The sequence below is a fragment of the Clavelina lepadiformis genome, chromosome 5, assembly GCF_947623445.1.
Source record: "Clavelina lepadiformis chromosome 5, kaClaLepa1.1, whole genome shotgun sequence".
In the NCBI taxonomy this organism is placed as follows: Eukaryota; Metazoa; Chordata; class Ascidiacea; order Aplousobranchia; family Clavelinidae; genus Clavelina; species Clavelina lepadiformis.
Genome location: NC_135244.1, coordinates 24,307,458 through 24,327,857, shown reverse-complemented (window position 1 = coordinate 24,327,857; position 20,400 = coordinate 24,307,458). Strand labels below are relative to the sequence as shown.

The following is a 20,400-nucleotide window of genomic DNA, read 5'->3' as shown; positions in this document are numbered from 1 at the left end:
TATTGAGTTATTATGATGTCACAAGACAAAAGACAAACCTTCCGGTGCACAGGGCGATGGTGACGTCATCTCCTAAACAAAGGGCAACGTTATTTTTACGTCCTATGTGAGCGAATAATATGAGTGATGTCACAGATCGAGTCACCTCATAAACGTTCCCTGATTCACGTCGTCTATAAAGCATGACGTAGGCTGCTTTCGTCACAACCTGCTTCTCTGACGGTATCCTTGTCACGTGACTGTCGTCGCACAACCTCCAGCCTGAAACGAGGGCGATGGGTTAGAAAGAAGAGACCCGGGGCAGGAGAATACCCGGAACCCCACTCACCAACGGTACTTTCCCTGCTGTTTCCGAGGTCGGATAATCTGACGTAGGAGGTGTAATATCCCCCGAATAATCCCTTGTGGTGATTGACAACTGCGAATCTGGGGCTTTCCGTCGCGCTTTGTGATGCAATAAGGTGACATGTCCAGACCGCTGCAAGATGAATTGTTAGGTCATATTCTCACCCTGATACATGCATTGAGACTATCTCAAAGTAATATATCTAAGCAGGTGCCGCTCAAACGTGCATCGACAGTGAACGGAGCTCATGAGTTGAACATCACAATGCACCTGGTTGGGAAATCAACGAACATGTCGATCTTGTCTCTCCAAAGGTGGTTCTTGAATGAGAACCTCTTCAGCTGGACGATGAGGATATCTGGTAGTTGCCATAGCGACATTTCCTTCGTTGCTTCGCGGTGTTCCTTGCATCTTGGGCAGAACCTGGAACAATTTCAAGTCAATTTTCATTCTTCAAGTTGTGAGAAAACTCCTTATCATCTCTTTTTGATCTGACAGTTGATCTGTGCTTATAAGCTCGACGGTAAAAAGCTTCACGCAACAGACACTCAGTTATAAGTGGTATTTCAAAGGACTAATTTCGGTTTCATCGAAACTTTAGCAATAATCTGAGTGAGAACCCATATTCTGAGCATAAAGAACAGTTCCAAACGACACCAGCAACGCTTACTATCACCAAGGAAGTTATCATTGTGGGTTGCCCAAAAGCATTATCATCATAGCGAAGATTGCCAAGTTCCAAACACACCCTTACAACATAGACATCACACCCTCACAACATAGACATCAATAACAAAGGGGATCGTACCAGGCCTCTTCAGGAGCGAGGACTTCCGGCTTGAAGAGCCGGATGCAATCGTACAAGTTTGCTGTTTCAGTTTGCTCCCCCACGTCTAGAACTTCGGGTTCGAACTGTTTGGTGGAAACTTTGACGAACGTGGGTGACTTTGATTCGGTGTTCCAGTCCATCACCAGGAATTTATAATCTTTCAAATCTATCTTGTCTTGGCCTGGAAATAAAATTGATAAAACTTTTAGCATCGTAGCAACAAAGCCGGTGCATTTTTGACACTACAATAGATCAATGAATAGGTTTGGAGTAGGTTGATTTAATACGCTGTGCGACTTGTTACAGGATTTATGATTCTCTTCTTTATCATTTCAATCCTTTAGTGGAGCATTAGCTTCCAGGAAAGAGTCGTGGAATTGGTGCTTAGAAAATTTTATTTAAATAGGTTTTCAGAGCTAAACAAAAATCTTACAGTATATACAGGACTTTTAGGCAAATAAGTTGTTCATTTTATGCCCACACAGACATAAAACAACATAGAAATTATATATTTACTATGGTTCTCTGTCCATAGAAGCCTATAATGCAGTAGATTACCGAAATCTATCAACGGCGTTTCGATGTTGTTACCAGACCAGTTGATTGGAGTAATGTGGAAATTGAGACCTGCGAAGATGATTAGACGATGTTAGGTTGCGACAAACAACTCATCTCAATCTTTCAATTAGCAAAAATGTACAAAATTAGAATAAGTCAGGTAGCATGAGAATAATGGTCATAGTAACTAACGTAACTACATAGGCTCGAAGGAGTGATGAATGAGTAAATTTTACCTTAACGAAGATCAACTTACTGTCATTCACTGTGACATCATCATCGGTAATTTCACTGTTCTGAAAGTAGCTTATCTCGATAGAGTGTCTGGAAAAGAGAAGCGAGACTTCTAAGCAATTTGAATTCACTGAAAATATTAACAAGGATGCCTGCACTTGCCTTGCATATTTAATTAAACATGTTTTAATGTTGTCATAGGATGTGCACGATTCTTTCAACGAAGCCACAAATGGAAAACCAACAAGGTCAGGAACTCTCTGGCAAGTTTTCCGATGTTGCGGCCAATCACATCGCTGGCATTGCCTGCATCATAATGGAGTTCAAAGTGTGTCTTACAACTCACATTTAACCACATACGAAGTCATCGCATACACTTACATGTGATTGTTTGTTCATATTGATAAAATGTATCACTCTGGTTTGATCAGTTACTGAAGCATGTATAGGTGTGTTATGTTAAGTTAACAAATACATATTCCACATTGCTCACACATAACAACATAGCCTAGTTGCCGGTGTGCTACAGAATATAACCTATATAGAGTCAATATAACTGGACAGATAACCGCAATCGTTACTTGCCGACATCTATTAACTTAAAAAGCTTGTATGTCACATTTCCAGTGAAACTTACACGCAAGTAAACCATTAGGTTTGCAAATCAAATGTAAAAGCTGTGGCAGCACGCCAACAATTCATGGACGACTTACTGGTCACAATAGGCGACTCTGAGGCACTTTAAACATCTTTTAATTTTGACATCATTGCCGGGAGTCTTGTCGCAATAAGTGCATCGTGACCCCACCTCAGGTTCGGTTCGTCGTTGAAGAATCACAACTTCATACACGGGCTCTCCTGCCTCCGATGGTGAAATCGTCAAATCGTACGTATATACGCTATGATATACTACTATTACTAATCCCGATGATATATGATACTACTATTTTCCTATTTATTATATATTTTCATTAGTATTTTATCATATATGAATATTTCACTATTTGTGATATTTAGCCTCAAACTTTTACTAAGATGATGACCATAAAAATGACTTATAATTAAGTCAGTGTTTGAAGTTACAAGTGAGGAGACGTTGCAGTGTTGTAATTACTCAAGTGAACTTATTGATTGACAAGCAGAGACAGATTAATTACGACTCAGTACTAGTACACAGGCTCCTCATGTCAGTTAAGAAGCTCGTGAAGTTAAAACTTACCGGTACTTAAACTTTATAACGGGTGTATCTCGGGTTAATTAGGTCTAGTTTGCTCTCGTCAGATAAAGTGGATGCTGCAGCTCTGTTTGGACTGTGTTGGCGTTGAACCAAGAGCAGTATTTGTTAAAAAATTGCAAATAGCTTCACTAGTGTAGCATTATGCCAACACTGCAACCTAAAATACCAGTACGGCATGTGACGTAGAAGGATGTTATTGTAATATGTACGGCAGCGTGCATACAGTAAACATTCCAATATCATATGTTACACCTGGCTTGATCTTTCGTCTCCACCGTGCTTTTGATCAAAAATAAAATGATTGATTGGGCCTGGGCTATACAGCGTGCACTTTGCAAAGCTTAGCAATAAAACATACACTTAAACCAAGTGAGATAATCAGCATAAAATATTATTTTGCATGAAAGAGTTACAACTTTTCCAAAACACTTTCTGCCTCCTTCCAAATATTTCAGATCAAATTCCAAATATTCAAATTTTTCTATTTTATTTTCAACATTCCAGGTTTTCATCATTTTCTTGGTGTTTGCTTGGAATGGATCAAAGCTCCCGATATCGACTTCCATCACATCCCCAAATATTTCATCAAGTTGATAAAAGCATTAACTAACTAACATAACGAAAAATATAACACCCTTGTTTGAAATAGGGTGCATTAATAGCCTATTCCTTATTTTACAACGTAGGTTAATTCAACGCACTGGACCTGCTCAAGGTGTGACGTTGAGACGTGTGGCCAGCGAAGCATGCGACCTGAACTGCGTGTTTTCTACAGCGCGTGTGATAAAGTAATTCAGTTCCTGTTTACTATTCGTCTATTTGTTCAAACTTTGCTTGGAATTCGAGACAAAATTTTTATGCGTAACGCGCCGCGGAATGAATGCGAATGCGGAATTACGTAAACGATCGAGGTCTGTGCAAAGTTAAAAACATCACTTTAACCACAATTCTACCTGCACAATAATAGTTTTGTTAAAAAGATGAAGCTGACATTGGGGTTGGGATCCCGGAATTTTAACCCTATTTCTAGTCCCGACCTCGGGATTATTTTTATCAAAACCGCGGGATTTAAAGAATGTTGCTTTGAACTTCATTTCGCATAAATTTGTGAATTTTTGTTTTAAAGCAGTTTCACAAAACCATCTTCTCGACTCTTGTGCCAATAAAACCAGGGGCCGCCTTAATGACAACAGCCCTGATGTGTTTCTGTTTATGGTTCACTGTTATAAGTAGAGCAATTATTTTTTGACTTGTCAAAAATGGTTGAAATGAGAAGCAAATCTAACAATGCAGTGGTTGCCAAAAATTAGTGGCAAAACTAACTAATTCGTTTTATATAAGGGACGTAATGAACGAACCAAAATTACCATCCTTATTACGTCTCAATATAACGATGTTCATGACTCAATGCATTTGGTGAGCATTAATACAATGTTTCGTGTGATCGACAGGTATAAGTAAAGCGTAATGAAGTTTACCAAACAACAATATTTTGCATTAACTAAGTCAGGGTGGTCCAAGACTGCGAACATGAAGGGCCACATTAGGGTCTGAGAAAAACTTCACGGGCCGCATAGTGAGAAATGATAACGCGTTGCTGAAAGTAGAAACGTTGTTAACTACTGTTCGCAGGCTATGAACATTAACAAATCTTGTCGCTTACAAAATACAGTTGTATGAATGAAATGAAATGAATGAAAGGAAAGGACTGAGTTTGCTGTTCTGATCGACCTAATGTTTTGCTGCACGCCTAACTCACTTTTTAATCTCTGCTTGCGACTCTGCGTTTTTGCTTTTGCATATGGTGTCGATCTCTGCTTTAAATTCAGTGGTCGACAGACGTAAGCAGGCATCCAGGGTTTCATCAGCCATTCTGTTCCGTGTGTCGCTTTTTAATCGCTTCATAATGGAGAAAGTGCTTTCACATATGTATGTGCTACCAAACATGGAGCATATCTTCAGTGCGAAGTCGTTTAATCGTGGAAACTGTTCGTTGCTTAAAAGCCTCCAAAAGGCGTCGTAACGCTCATTCTTACGTGAAAGAAGAAAAGGGTCTGACTGCAATTCACATAGTTCTTGCTGAACGTAAGATGGTTGGGATTCTATAACTATTTCCATTGGATTGTTGAAAAGCTCCATTTGTGCTTTCAGCAAATCAAAGTCAGCGAATCTGTCGTTAAACTCATCGATGATGTCACCAATTTTGTCAGAAAATGCAGAAAAATCGATACTTTTTCTTTCACCAAGTACTTCACTGCATGCAGGAAAGTGGGTAGCATCATTCCTTTGCAAAGAAGCCTTAAATAGCACAAGTTTCTTGCGAAAACCTTCAATGTGTCCAACCAATTGAGAAATATTTTGTTTCTTACCTTGCAGTTTCATGTTTAGGATATTGAAGTGATTACTAATGTCTGTCAAGAACGCCAACGAACCAATGAACTTGTCATCACTCAACTGAATCTGGTATGTCTCGGTCGTCCCTTCTATCTCATTCTGGAGAAAATTTAGTATTTCTTTTCGCAAAGAAAAGAAATGTTTCAATGTTTTGCCTGCACTTAACCATCGAATTTTTAAAAATAGTGGAACATCTTCATATTCTGCACCCACATCTTTTAAGAACTGGATGAATTTTCTATGTCTCTGGGCTCTGTTTCCCCCTTTGATGATGTTGACTATATTCGTCACACTAAGCATAACATCACTCATCTGCAAAACTTTGGCACATAGTGCTTCTTGGTGAATGATACAATGCAATGTTGGGCAGTTCACTCCATGATCTTTTAGAATGCCAACTAGTCCTCTCTTTCGTCCTGTCATTGCCCTGGCACCATCTGTTACAACACATGCACACTTCTCAAATCCTCCATAAGCATCAACGACAGACGCAAGGCTGTTATATATGTCGATACCTTTTGTAGTTCCACGAAGTGGAGATATCTTGAGTAGTTCTTCAAATACAGTAAAGTTTTTATCAATAGTGCGAATGAAAACCAAAAGCTGGGAAACGTCACTGATGTCAGTACTTTCATCCAAGGCTAAAGAGAAGTACTTGCATTGTTGAACAACGTCTTTCAATTGCACAGTCACGTTTTCGCTCAATTCTGCCACTCTTCTTGCAACGGTTTGATGAGATAAAGAAACGTTTTCAAATTTTTTGGCTATTTTTTTATCTCCAAAGGAAAGGGCCATCTTAATCGCACACTCTTTTACAATCTCCCCGTCTCGAAAAGCTTTTCCATGTTTTGCGAGCGTTAGAGCAACTTCGTATGAAGCTTTAAGGTCTGCAGTTGAATCGGGTTTGGAAAAACCAATAATCATTTTTTTTTGCTTGGAATAATTGCCCTTTAACTCTTTCAAAATTGCTTCCCTAGAAGTTCCATGGTATTGGCCATATTTTTTCTCATGCATGGTGCTGTAATGTCGCTTTAAATTAAACTCTTTAGGCACTGAAATAACTTGCAAGCAAACCAGACACTGTGGTTTACCATTGCTATTGGCAAAAAAATACCTTTCCTCCCAAGTAGAATTGAACTCTCTGTTTTCCTCTGACACTTTTCTTTTGACACTCATGCTTTTAGTAAACTTTTCCCCTTGACTAAATAAACGAGTTGCAGCTAATTTACAACCAAATTCGAGAGTGTACTCTGCGCTAGCAACAAAAGCAAAATATCAACGCACGTTTGTGTCGTCACAAACCGACATTGTTCCCTCATAGTTACCTATTGACCCGATTATGCACGACTTATTTAGGGTTGTGGCGAATGTAATGTATTTATAAAGCGTAGGTGTATTTTTAAACCTTGGATTTAGCACTGATAATTCCGGCATCCACAAAGTGTTCGCGGGCCGCACAAAAGCTTCACGCGGGCCGCATGCGGCCCGCGTGCCAGGGTTTGGACCACCCTGAACTAAGTCATAGTCAGCTTACGGTTAGTGTATTTGTACTGATGAATGTTACTGCTAAGCTCTAGCTGACTTTTCGGGGTTGCTTACGCTAATTCTAGCCTAGTAGTGTACCGTTAATCCAGTAACTTATCAAGAATGATTGTGACTTGTCATTAGTAATTTGTCAAAAAATAGTTTTTTATGCTAAAATTTGTCAAAATTTTCACTTTTTAGGTCAAACAGTAATCGCCCTAGTTATAAAAAATGCGACTTATCTTATCTATGTACTTTTTCCGATTTTCCAACCCAAGCTGACATTATCGATTTAATTCCCCGAACACAATAAATCAATCACGAAAGTGGTCCTTTTTGTGACGTCAAAATGAAAGCGATTGTTGAGCAAAATAAACAAATAAAGCAACAACTATAAAATCATGAAAACTTCAGATGGAAAGGACACAAGGACCAAGTCGTTGTCTGTCCATGTTGGTCGATACTTGCCATTTGTTGGTGGCTGGATCATAGAACTCAACTTTTATGGCATATGCCCTATAAATTATATGAAGTAGTGAATTAGTCAACACAACATTAAAAACATTCGCAAATGGGTTACTCAATTTTTAATCAAACCAAATTTCATTAAATCAAAAATACACAATAGACGATGACATAACAACCGCTCATTGTTTCGTCATCGTGCATTAGTGCGTCATCATTCTATTGTCTTAGCATCTTATACTCTATTCATGGTCGGGCAATACTAATTGACGGAAGAAGGAATGTGAGGAACGTCACAATAATTTACGGAAAGTGAGAAATCAAGAAACAGAGGAATATTGCCGATATTTATTTATAGAAATTAATTTAATTTTCCGTTCCTCATTACGTCAATCATTGTTTCCTTTATCGGGTCATATTCATTGTCAGTGTATTTTGTTACAAATCCAGTAATTCATAGATTGGACGCAAAAACCTTCAAACTTTAAGTCCTACATATTCATCACGTGATTAGGTCACCCTATTTCTTTATAAACGAATATTAAGTTGCGAAGGAGATTTGATGTTTGATGTTTCCTTCTCGTCCAATCATCTTCGTCTCCCTCTAGCGCAGGATTTCTCAACCGGGGGCCACGGGGCTTTCTCCGAGAACCACGAGCAGATGCTTCACTAGTGAGCTATATACAGTGTGGTGGCAGGGGAAAACGAGGCAAAGCGGGACACAAAATTCTCACGTTTTGTGCAAAATTAGAGGCACGAAGGCTTCTACACACGCAGTAATGAAGTGAAAAGTGTTTTGCAATCAACGATCTACATCTTTGATTGATGAACAGGGGCCACGTAGTTTGAGGGTCACTGTGAGGGGCCACGTAATTTGAGGGTCACTGTAAGGGGCCACGTAATTTGAGGGTCATTGTAAGGGGGCTACGTAATTTGAGGGTCATTGTAAGGGGCCACGTAATTTGAGGGTCATTGTAAGGGGGCTACGTAATTTAAGGGTCACTGTAAGGGGCCACGTAATTTGAGGGTCATTGTAAGGGGGCCACGTAATTTGAGGGTCACTGTAAGGGGGCCACGTAATTTGAGGGTCACGAACCATGAAACGTTGAGAGCAACTTATATAGACAGTTTAGGCAAGTTCCGCATGCAAGCTACAAAATCGCGGAACAAGATTATCGAACTCACCCCCCAAACACCCATATAAGGCCATCCACTACACAAGCTGATCCACCAAATCTTTCCTCATTCATAGATGGAACATCAATCCAAGTTTTCGTGTCCAGGTTGTATTTTTCAACAGAGAGATCAGCTCCACCTGATTTAATTTATTTAAAGAACATGACAAGTCATAAATCTCCTTAAACATTTGAAAGATATTTGCAATTGCAGCAAGAGTCACCTATCGCGTATATTTCGTTGTTTAATAAAACAGCAGTTAATCCATATCTGCAGGTTTTCATCGATGGAATATATTTCCATTTTCCGTTTCGTGGATCATAACATTCTGCTGTGTTTGTCGCATTGTTGTCATCATTATATCCTCCAAGTGCATAAAGCAAACCTTTCAAAATAAACCATCAATCAATCAAACAAACACGTCACTTGGGCTTGACATGGAGCGTGATTACTCTCACATCCCACTATGACAAGTCAACACAAATAAAAGCTACTACAGCAACCATGTGCACTTTGTTGCGTTGTAAACTGGGCCTGTGACGTGTCAATGAACGATATCAAGCAAAATATGCGAATAAGAACGCGAGTATCTGCTTCACTTATACTGTGGTCCCCGGGCAGGTCCCGGTATAGTTTTATCAATGTGGAGCTGAAGCTTCTACTGCAGGTGCGCCTTGCAGCGCCATGAACTATTGCCGAAAAACATCTGTTGATGCAAAATCGACATCGACAATCTATCGACATCTGTTGACGCAAAATTCCTGTTATCAGATTATCATCTCAACCCGCAAACACACAGAGCATTCACAACGACAAACTTGCAGCGCCATGAACTATTGTAACATCACGTGATAAGCAAGATAGTGGCCAGGTTCTTATTCTCCGGTCTATTGCAGAGCAAAGTAGCAGAGTGCAAAGCAATCTGGAATGAATAGAATAGAAATCTTGAATGAACAGGCGCTCCAACTTATCGCAGCAAAACGAACACGAAGAATGAGCGAGTGCTTGCTTGTGTGCAGTTGGATGCTCTCAGCACGACCAGAACAATTTTGGTAAAAATTTGCTTTGAAGAATCCAATAAACTCACCTCGTGCACTGACCAACGCATGCGCATTTCGCTTTGTATTCATGTTTCTTATTGAAGACCATTTCCTCTCTTCAGGATTGTAACTTTCACATGATGATAGACGACCAGTGCCACTATGACCACCAGCACAATAAACAAGACCTAAACGACACAACCAGGTGAATATTTATGCAAGTAGATTTTGTTTTGTCCTAAAAATACGATCAATCACCCCAAAGTGCGTTCCCTGCGCGGTCTAACAGTGGTCACGTTCACTATCACCGTCTGTAAATTGCATGGAAAGCACGTGAGGAGGCAAATATCTTAATTGAAAACGACCCAAAGTTTTATGGCAGAATGTGGTTGAAGGCCACTCGCGTAAATGAACGCAACAAAGCAATCTTGTTGATAATCACAGTAGCTGGTGATGGAGACTAATTTAACACCAAGGTTACAACCTATCCGACACCAACTAGCTATTGCTTCATTTCGACAGAGTTTTAAAATTTTGTGATGACATCATACAAGCAGTATTGTTGTCGAGTTACCAAAATTATATTCTACATTATGACGCACATGAGCAGGTTTAGAATAAACGAAGCGTATGTGTTCACTTTTGTACGAGCACTATTATGACATCATAATAACTTACCATCCAATAAAGCTGATGCAAATGACCATCGCTTTTCTACCATAGAAGGCAAGTTGCTATCCCACTTTGGATTCTCATCATTCAAGTTCAACATCTCAACAGAATTGTAGTAAGTGCTACTAAATCGTTGCCTACCACCAGCCATCAATAAAATTTGCTGATTGTAATTTACAGCAGATGGGTACATCCGATCAATGTTTGTATTCTGTATGATGAAACATCATTGCATAAAGTCAACATCAACTGAAGTGAACTTACTAACAATGTCAACCAAATACTGGATATGATGTTATTAATGACCTGGCCAGACACAGTCATAAACTATCTGCAGGTGACAATACATAACGATCGATACGATCAAGATACAATCCAACAATGACATCAGTTTAGTTTCTCCAAAAGAATAGTCATGTTACCAACGTTTTGTTGTGATTGATTATGTTGTATGAGATTTCCATTGTTCGTTGTATTAATCAGACAGAAAACCGTCACATCAACATTTTTAGTTTTAAATGAATTCATTATAAATTTATAAACCAAACATACCGGCATGTCATTCCACTGCTTTGTCTTGGTGTTGAACTTGGCAACACTTTGTTTACAACCCGTACCACCGGTGATAAGTATCTCATCAGACTGACCTGTTAAAAATAAGAAAATCAAGTACATGATGTAACTATTGAAACAACTTCGGTTTTAACGAAATCAGTTTAATGCTCTTGGGACTGATGTTGTAAGTTTTGGGAGTTGCTTTGATCCTAATCCTAAGATTAATTTCAATATAAGTAAAACTTTGCAAAGTTAAGGCCAACATGACTCACAATTATCTTTGTTGTCAACATTTCCTGGTATCCGAGCAAACAAAGCAGTTACGAGCAAGTTCATGGAGTCAGCTGATTGGTTGACCAGTTTCTGCAAAAACATTATTATCTTGACCGTAATTTGATGTCATGGACATGATATTGAACTAAATCTGATGGGAAGACTCTGGTTCCAGAGATCTGGACTTTTATATTTATCCAATGTATCTAAATAAGATGTAATGGATCCAGTTAAATGTGTCCAATTTTGTATCCAATGATGATGGATTTAGATGCAATAAAGTTCATTCGAAATCCATGCAAGTTATAATAAACACATTCACATAAACAGACCAACACTCAGACAATCTTACTTCTCTATAAACAACTTCATTTAAGAATTTCTTTGATAAAGAATTGAGCTGAACAAGATGAAACAAATCATTGAAATGTTTTCTTCTCTCGTCTAAATTATATTTTATCCAAGAAACCACGCTCCTGTACTTGTCCTCGTCGATCGAATCCTGAAACAAATCGAAGGATTTTGCTTGAAGTTCATGATGAGAAAATGAAGACAGACTACATTTGTCATTAAGTTTACTGGAAAAAATGTTTAATATTCTAAAGACTTTTCGCTAAATTAACAAAACTTAGATTACCACCAACATGCCGTACCTGCTCTGATTCCAACTTAAGCATAGCCATGGCATCATCAACATTAAACTGAAGGAAATCTGAACTTTTCAAAACTGCTCCAAGATTTTTGGAAATGAAAGTTTCAGCTGCTTGAACAACATCACCCATGTTGTATCGGTTTGAATAAGATCGAATTTTCAAACAATTTTCTCCGTTAAGAGATGCTTTGAAAAATTTCCTGCAGTTTTCCTTCAAACCTTAAAATATATTCCAAGTTATCCCAGAACAAAACTTATCAGTTATCACCTAATCACAATATAACATTCATCTACAGTTGCCGCCTATTTAAGTAAAATGTTCGAAGAAGTTTCCTGAATCACATTATATTGAGTTCATTCAGAAACATCACATTTATTTATCATATTTTAAGAATCGAAATATGTTCTGTGCAACTCAACACTAGCAGCCTTTATGCACAGCGTTACATCAACAAGTATCACAGAATGAGCTGCAGTAATAACAGTTACTTTGAATGCATAGATATTCTGCTGCTTCCAGTACATCATATACATTGTCATGAGTGAGGATTATGCATGAAGTGTATATGAAGTTAATGATCGATGCCATTGTTGGACCACTGATTTCTTTAACACTTACTTCGTTCGAATAACTTTCGCTCATCTATAAACAAAAAGGAACATTAAATAATTAAAATATTTTGTGAATAAGTGAATTAGAAAGAATTCAATCCATTCCACTTTTGTAGTGAACATTTTCTTGAAATATTCCGAGAATGAACCAACCACACATTTGTGAACAGGGATTTGTTTTCCTCTAGCTTTTATTGTGAAGTCACAGAAGTCCTTTGTTGTTTTTCTTTCCCTTTATAACACATAGATCATGAAACAGAAAACAATTTTAACTTTGGCAATCAACTTAGCAAAATTGTGACAGATATCAACCCATACGATAATCACAATCAATGACATAACAGCACCTCATCACATTAGAGTAGAGACTTTGTTGTGGTAGGCAGTGTATAGTGATCATAAGCATAAGGTTTAATGGATCTGCCTAAGTCCTTAAATGGCAAGCTGGGAAATACCTAAATGAGGACATGACTATGAGCCAGCCTATGAGTTGTGCTGTCGCCTATAACTCGCAGGTCTTATATTCCGTAGAAATCACGACAAATAAAACTGTTGTACACAGAATGACCTGCAGTTTGCAACTCCGCACCACACTCACAAGCTGCAGAGTAGAATGTTTAAGGCTTTCATCACTATGAAGTAAACAAAGCTCAAGGGCACAACTTTACCACCCAAATATGTCATTTATGTGCTCATAAATGGCCGGGTGAAGATGTATTCCGTTCAAACTAGGCTTAAACTATTAACCTTTCAACAAACAATCCTACAAACTTTACTGTCAAAATGTACATAACGTTATTTTACTTATTGCACCAGCCATAATTATGATGTGATAATTATAACTATGATGTGTGAATATATAAGCCATAATATGTAATATGTATAATATGCCATAACTATGATGTGTAAAAATGGCATTTCTATGAGAAAGTATCAAAATATATAAAACAGCATTTTCTAAAACTGAATGTTTTACACAAAACTTGTACAAATGAACACGGATTAAAATTAACAACTTACTCGTTCAAGTTGCTGAGTATTTCAGTGGCGTGGTTGTTGTTGAATTCCATCTTTTCCAGTTTGATGCAAAAAATAAACAATAATTCAACTGAACACAAAACTATGTGTTTAATGCAAAATCCTGCAACATTTTAAACAAAGCATAGTCATAAAAGCTCAGACAATATTTACCAAACTAAATAGCAGTTACCATCAAGCACAAGTAACGTTGTATTAAAAGAATCAACTCGTATTGTTTAATCTCGGCTATTAACTGAGGAAGTGAAAGTATGGCAACCTCGTTGTAGACTTGTCAAACAAGAAGCACAAATAATATAATCACTGAATAGGAAAAAGTGAAAAACTATTAGGTCTTAAAATGTGCTAAAAGGAAAGTTACAGTGATGCCGCAGCAATGGAAGGTTAGCGTTCATTAACAAGTTCAGCAAACATTTTCTCAAGGTAAATCATTAACTGGTTTATATACTGGTGCCTGCCTGGTTCGTGGTTGGTGTATTGTTGAAAATAGAATTAAATAAAATTTAAGTTATTTAAAATTTATCAGCTGCACATTTCAAAGCCACCTGTGCCTATGTTTGCACATTTCAGACAAAATTCGTTTATACATGCGTGCTAGAACAGTGCTCTTCAACCTTTTTGTCAACGTGGAACCCCTCATGTACTTTCGTGTTTGTCACGGAACCCCACTAACAAAAGCTTAGAAATTACGAATTGCTTGGTCAGAAAATAAAATACTTCGTTATTACACTGTTACACTTCAAAAAATAATTACACATTTCAAAACATAAACAGTTATTACAAAAGTTATAAAGTCAGACATTTAATGATTCTGTTGTTGTTGCTTTTCTTTTACAATCTTCTTAAATCGAGGCTCAACGTTGCTTAATGCAATTCTCATACACATTTCGACACCCTTCAAGCAACTTCTGTTTTTGTTCTGTTTATGAGTGTGATGCAACAATAAAGTTCTTGTTAACAGCAAGTGACGCAACAATTATATTAATATTTTATTCGGTTGTTGACTGCACTCAGCAACTTCTTGTACAAACTGGCCTACTTGGAGTATGAATGCGGTGCAGTGATCTAAAAAAATCGGAATGACGCATCAAAATGCTGAAGCAAGAAATCAATTTCCCTAAATAAACGAGGAACCCTTAAAACTCACGGAACCCCACTACATGTTGCGCGGAACCCCTGTTGAAGAGCACTGTGCTAGAACACTGCTTAAGCTTAACCAGACTGTACTTTGCAAATAGTTTGTTTTGCATCGATCACCTGCTATTGAAACATTTTTATCAATCTGAATAAAAATACACTTCAGCTTCTTACATTTGTAGCCTCCTGGGTAACATCTTTTTTTTATTTATTTTTTTATTTTTTACATCATTTCTTAGAAAAGTGGTTTCCAGTTATTGATGGAAGTTTATGAACTTTTTTTTTGATAACACTTCAACTGTCGTTTGATATTTGGAAACCTACTCTGCATAATTTTGTGTAAACTCCTTTTAATACGTTCCCAGGTTGTTTCCAGCACCTGTGCTGATAAGAAATCTTTATTGCAAATGCCCCCTTCTTAACTTTACACTGATTGTATTTACCTACACGTCAGCTTCAACTACATGTAACTCCCATTGGCAACACACTGTTTTCCTCGCTGCACATGTTTTGAAATGCTCCGTTTTTCTTGTCGAATATTTTCACTCCCATCGCTTCACGTTTTATAAGCTCGCACTTCTACCGGCGAGCAGAGAGAGGCACATGAGAACAGATGAGCTTTCTACACTAGTCACGGTGATTGCAACTCAATAGATATCTTACAAGTAGCGGTATTACTATGTTCTAGTAAATTATTTCAGTTATAATTTTAAAACCTTTTGGCTAAAAAGAGGTTAGAGTACTCTAACCGCATGCAACAATAGAGTCAGAAAATTAATTCAACAGGTAAATTAAGTTAACATAACATAAGTTAAGACAAATAAGCTCTGCATCTGCATTAATAAGCTCTGCATTCTGGTGACAAACCCGACGTATTTCAATGTGGTTGGTACTGCCAACTCTGTTCTTGTAAACAAGTTGGTTTAACGACAAGGACAGCAATAGCTTCAGCTCAGAGTAGTTCACTTTCTGACAGAGATTACCAAGACGAAGATGACAACGCTACAACCTCTTCTGCCACATTCAGGACTTCTTGTACTGGTTTCAAAATCATTCCACCGAAACATTTCTCTGATTAGAAACACAACATGTTCTGTTGTTTGCTGCTTATGTGTTTCTTTGTGTTTACATCAACCGTTCAGGTGAATCTTCATCTAGACTCACGACAGTTTCTATTACGTCAACAATCGTCTTATTTTCGATCTTTTGCATCGTGCTCAATCAAGCGTGAATACTGCTTAACGGGCAATCGTATGTTTGTATGGCGAGTACCCTCGCATATCAACTGCCCTCCAACCAAGCCACTTGGATCACATAGGATGCTACTTCATTACAACTCTACGTCGTTATATAGAGTTTCCTGACCTGACCTCGGGATCTCGGTGCATCCCGGGAGGAAATGCTCCACACGTGCGAAAAAGCGCTATGGCAAACATATTCACTGCGACAACAACAACTTTATCTTTCGCTACCAACAATGTACAGAGCTCGACAGACTCGCTCTTTTTGGTCCTAACCTGCCATGGCGTGTGTCTGCTCAAACGCCACACTCTCAATTCTCGCAACTTCTTGCAACCTTTGACGGACCACAGGACGATCTCATTTCCTAAGTTCTCACTACTTTCAACGAGGAGAACAAGTTCCTACATTGTCAACTCACGAAGCTGATTGGCACACTCTACAAAGCAGTTGGGAAGATCTTCCCTACTGAGACACTCACTACTACTCTTGGACATCAAACCATGGGTTCCAACCTTGGAGATTTTATGTCCAGACCAACATGCCATTCTATCAACGGTACCGTTTTACCGTCATTTGCGTACCGCAACGCATTTAGCAAACGTCCTCTAATCAAGTATCGCAATCAAAACGGCTACAGTCAATACGGCCAACACATTTCAAACAACATTGTCTTACCGGGAGTACATCTGCTGGAATCGTATCGATCAGCAAGAAGGTTTGTCTTTCGACTTCTGGGACACACCGTCCTTTATCAAACCTATACTTTATCGCACGAGCATGTGCAGCAACTCAACTTACCTTTGTCGCCTATATATACACATCAACTACAATGCACCTGACTATTGGTCATAAGGTAAGGCGCTAGGCCTATATATTCAAATTGGCGGTAGTCTGTATACGGGGCCCTGTATAGGCCTAAAGCCTACGGGATGCTCTTTTTGTAATGAAAGCAGTTATGCCTACAGATAGGTATAATCTAGGCTCGGTATTTAGTACATTCAGTACAGGCACAGAAGCAGAGAGAGGCAGATGAGCTTTCTGCGGTAGTCATGGTGATTGCAACTCAATAAACATCTTATAAGCAGTGGTATTACTGTACTATGTTCTTGATTGTGCGTAATATTGAGAAATTGTACAGCACCAACAATAAAAACCGCGAGTCTGCAAAGTTAATTTTTATAAATGAAAAGTCAAAATTAACCGAGTGCATTCAAGGCAAACGTGAATACCTCGATTATATTATCGGGCGACTGGAAGCTGTAAATAAAAGTGTATTCTGTTAGCTGCTGTGGTGTTCATTTCCTTGCAGGCAATTTATTCAATAAGTAAATGTGCGTTAAACTGCATTCATTTATTGATGTAAGCGGAGCAATCTATTACCTATTGATCTATTACATATTGATGTAAATTGAGCAATCAAACTTCACAGTCAGAAGAGAGAGACTCAATAGTAAGTTTGTAGAGAATAAATTGTACGTATATACGCTATGACATACTACTACAGTATTACTAATCCCGATGATATATGATACTACTATTTTCCTATTTATTATAAGTATTTCATCATATATGAATATTTCACTATTTGTGATATTCAGCCTCAAACTTTTACTAAGATGATGACCATAAAAAATGAATTATAATTAAGTCAGTGTCTGAAGTTACAAGTGAGGAGGCGTTGCAGTGTTGAAATTACTCAAGTGAACTTATAATGATTGACAGGTGGAGACAGATTAATTACGACTCAGTGCTAATTTACAGGCTCCTCATGTCAGTTAAGAAGCTGGTGAAGTTAAAACTTACCGGTGCTTAAACTTTATAACGGGTGTATCTCGGGTTAATTAGGCCTAGTTTGCTCTCGTCAGTGAAGTCGATGCTGCAGCTCTGTTTGGACTGTGTTGGCCTTGAACCAAGAGCAGTATTTGTTAAAAAGTCGCAAATAGCTTCACTAGTGTAGCATTATGCTAACACTGTAACCTAAAATACCTGTACGGCATGTGAAGTAGAAGGATTTTATTGTAATACGTCCTGCAGCGTGCATACAGTAAACATCCCAATATCATCTGTTACACATGGCTTCATCTTTCGTCTCCATCCTGCTTTTGACCAAAATTAAAATGATTGATTGGGCCTGGGCTATACAGCGTGCACGTTGCAAAGCTTAGCAATAAATCATACAACTTAAACCAAGTAAGATAATCAGTATAAATGTTATTTTGCATGAAAGAGTTACAACTTTTCCAAAACACTTTCTGCCTCCTTCCAAATATTTCAGATTAGGGGATTTTTCGATTGTCGCTATTGCTTGTGCTGTATTCATAGAAATCAAAAACAAAATATTTATCGGTAATTTATCCTCAAGACAATTTGCTGTACCTGTTAAAAATTGAGTTGATGGTTTATCTGTCAAACAATCTGACTCAATCTATGAATTTTCTGTCTCTAAGCCTACATTCTACAACTCTCCTGGTCAACGTCCTATATTGGGTCTTGGGTGGGAGTGGGACATGTCCCCAAAGTCTATCCCTGAATTTCTGCTCATGCTCTTGACATACCTGGGATAAGTTTTCTCGCAAAGCGAAAATTACATTAATATCATGAACTTATAGAACTTGTAATGAAAGATTGAAACTTTGTTCCTTAGTTTAAATCTGGTATTGATTCTTTCATCGATGTTCATAACATGACACAATCTTACATGGAAAGGCAAACACAGACTTACATAGAAATACTATACAATTAATACGTCACACTAATATCTAAGCTTACATAAATGCGTCAAAATATGTTTCATTTAAACTAAGTTTGCTCACAGGAAGTTGAGCAAATAGCAAACTAAAAAGCTGTAAGTTTATCGAGAATAATCGGGAAATCTTTCTGTGATTGAGGCTAAAAATTTATTCTTAATTTTGAACGAGTTTAGAAAGAAGAATGTAAACAGTGAAATCGATTTCAAATACAGTATTTCTTCTTTGTTTTCAACCTTCAAGATTTTCATCATTTTCTTGGTGATTGCTTGGAATGGATCAAAGCTCCCGATATCGACTTCCATCACATCCCCAAATATTTTATCAAGTTGATAAAAGCATTAACTAACTAACATAACAAAAAACACCCTTGTTTGAAATAGGGTGCATTAAAAACCTAGTCCTTATTTTTCAACGAAGGTTAATTCTACGCACTGGACTTCAAAATATTGAAATATGTAACCTATTGGCTTGTTCGGTGTGACGTTGAGATGTGTGGCCTGCAAAGCATGCGGCGTGAAATACGTGTTTTCTACAGCGCGTGTAATCAAAGTAATTCAGTTCCTGTTTACTGCTCGTCTATTTCTTCAAACTTTGCTTGGAATTCAAGGCAAAATTTCATGCGTAACGCGCTGCAAATACCACGCAAAATTTTACGTCACATGCCGCACTGACCACGTAACGTGACCTCATGTCTAACATGCTGTAGATTCTGTCTGCCAGGAATCCTTGGATTGGCCTCGAATTAAATGCTCTATTTAATAAAATTCAACACACAACTAAAATTAAAACTTCTACCGAACAAAGATTTAAGCAGAGATTTGAATGGAACTTGTTTAGAATAAATAAATCTGCCATTTAAAATATCGAATTACTGGAAAATGAAAAGAATTATAAATATCGATTCTTCTTTGTATCTTAAAACTACAAACTAAAGCAACATTGTTCCAACAACAAGAAATTGCGTAAACGATCGACGTCTGTGCAAAGTTAAAAACATCACTTTAACCACAATTCTACCTGCACAATAAAGGTTTTGTTAAAAAGATGAAGCTGACATTAGGGTTGGGATCCCAGAAATTTAACTCTATTTTTAGTCCCGACTTCAGGGTTAATTTTATCAAAACCGCGGGATTTATAGAATGTTGCTTTGAACTTAAAGGCGGTGCGATTTCGCATAGATTTGTGGATTTTTTTTATTTTAAAGCAGTTTCACAGACAAGCTTCTCAACTCTTGTGCCAATAAAACCAGGGGCCGCCTTAATGGTAACAGTCTTGATGTGCTCCTGTTTATGGGTCAGTGTTATAAGTAGAGCAATTATTTCTGACTTGTTATAAATGGTTAAAATGAGAAGCAAATCCAACAATGCAGTGTTTCCAAAAAAATACACAGTTTCATTTCATAAGGACCGTAATGAACGAAAAATACCACCTTTATTACGTCACCATATAACAATGGGCATGACTCAATGTATTTGGTGAGCATTAATACAATGTTTCGTGTGACCGACAGGTATGTAATGGAATGGGTGTATATGGTAGTTGAACTTGGCAGGTTGACCCGCTTCACCTTAACGAATTATTGTCTTGTGAAAGTGACAACAAATTTGTCTAATTTAACACTGAACTTCTTAAAATTGAATTAACAGTAGTTTTCACAAAAATGACA

At 37.9% G+C, this 20,400-nt stretch overlaps 3 protein-coding genes across 3 annotated transcripts; all 3 read right to left on the bottom strand.

Annotated features, from left to right (window-relative positions):
* Positions 1 to 58: 58 nt before the first annotated feature.
* Positions 59 to 2,496, bottom strand: LOC143461193 (ubiquitin carboxyl-terminal hydrolase 19-like). Its single transcript, XM_076959020.1, has 8 exons — positions 2,349 to 2,496; positions 2,130 to 2,273; positions 1,990 to 2,057; positions 1,692 to 1,802; positions 1,155 to 1,356; positions 617 to 769; positions 329 to 478; positions 59 to 261 (listed from the first exon to the last, which is right to left on the bottom strand). Coding segments are annotated over exons 1-8 (918 nt in total). The 5' UTR covers positions 2,351 to 2,496; the 3' UTR covers positions 59 to 173.
* A 2,463-nt stretch (positions 2,497 to 4,959) lies between these two features.
* Positions 4,960 to 7,116, bottom strand: LOC143458736 (general transcription factor II-I repeat domain-containing protein 2-like). Its single transcript, XM_076955588.1, has one exon. The coding sequence runs from the start codon at positions 6,772 to 6,774 to the stop codon at positions 4,960 to 4,962; it is 1,815 nt and encodes a 604-aa protein (XP_076811703.1). The 5' UTR covers positions 6,775 to 7,116.
* A 285-nt stretch (positions 7,117 to 7,401) lies between these two features.
* LOC143461189 (kelch-like protein 12) lies at positions 7,402 to 14,799 on the bottom strand. The gene is made up of 12 exons (XM_076959011.1): positions 13,588 to 14,799; positions 12,676 to 12,799; positions 12,445 to 12,598; positions 11,957 to 12,174; positions 11,656 to 11,805; positions 11,303 to 11,393; positions 11,028 to 11,122; positions 10,482 to 10,686; positions 9,851 to 9,991; positions 8,987 to 9,148; positions 8,773 to 8,902; positions 7,402 to 7,638 (listed from the first exon to the last, which is right to left on the bottom strand). The coding sequence occupies exons 1-12, from the start codon at positions 13,635 to 13,637 to the stop codon at positions 7,533 to 7,535; spliced, it is 1,626 nt and encodes a 541-aa protein (XP_076815126.1). The 5' UTR covers positions 13,638 to 14,799; the 3' UTR covers positions 7,402 to 7,532.
* Between the last annotated feature and the right edge of the window lie 5,601 nt (positions 14,800 to 20,400).

Excerpts from the sequence above, each read along its gene's own strand:
- LOC143458736 (XM_076955588.1), bottom strand. The coding sequence starts at position 6,774 with ATGAGTGTCAAAAGAAAAGTGTCAGAGGAAAACAGAGAGTTCAATTCT.
- LOC143461193 (XM_076959020.1), bottom strand. Across the intron at positions 2,058-2,129 it reads TGTTTAATTAAATATGCAAG|ACACTCTATCGAGATAAGCT; the intron begins GCAAGTGCAGGC and ends TCTCTTTTCCAG. Across the intron at positions 479-616 it reads TTCGTTGATTTCCCAACCAG|CGGTCTGGACATGTCACCTT; the intron begins GTGCATTGTGAT and ends TTCATCTTGCAG.
- LOC143461189 (XM_076959011.1), bottom strand. The coding sequence starts at position 13,637 with ATGGAATTCAACAACAACCACGCCACTGAAATACTCAGCAACTTGAAC. Across the intron at positions 12,800-13,587 it reads ATACTCAGCAACTTGAACGA|GGAAAGAAAAACAACAAAGG; the intron begins GTAAGTTGTTAA and ends TGTGTTATAAAG. Across the intron at positions 11,806-11,956 it reads TTAAGTTGGAATCAGAGCAG|GATTCGATCGACGAGGACAA; the intron begins GTACGGCATGTT and ends GATTTGTTTCAG.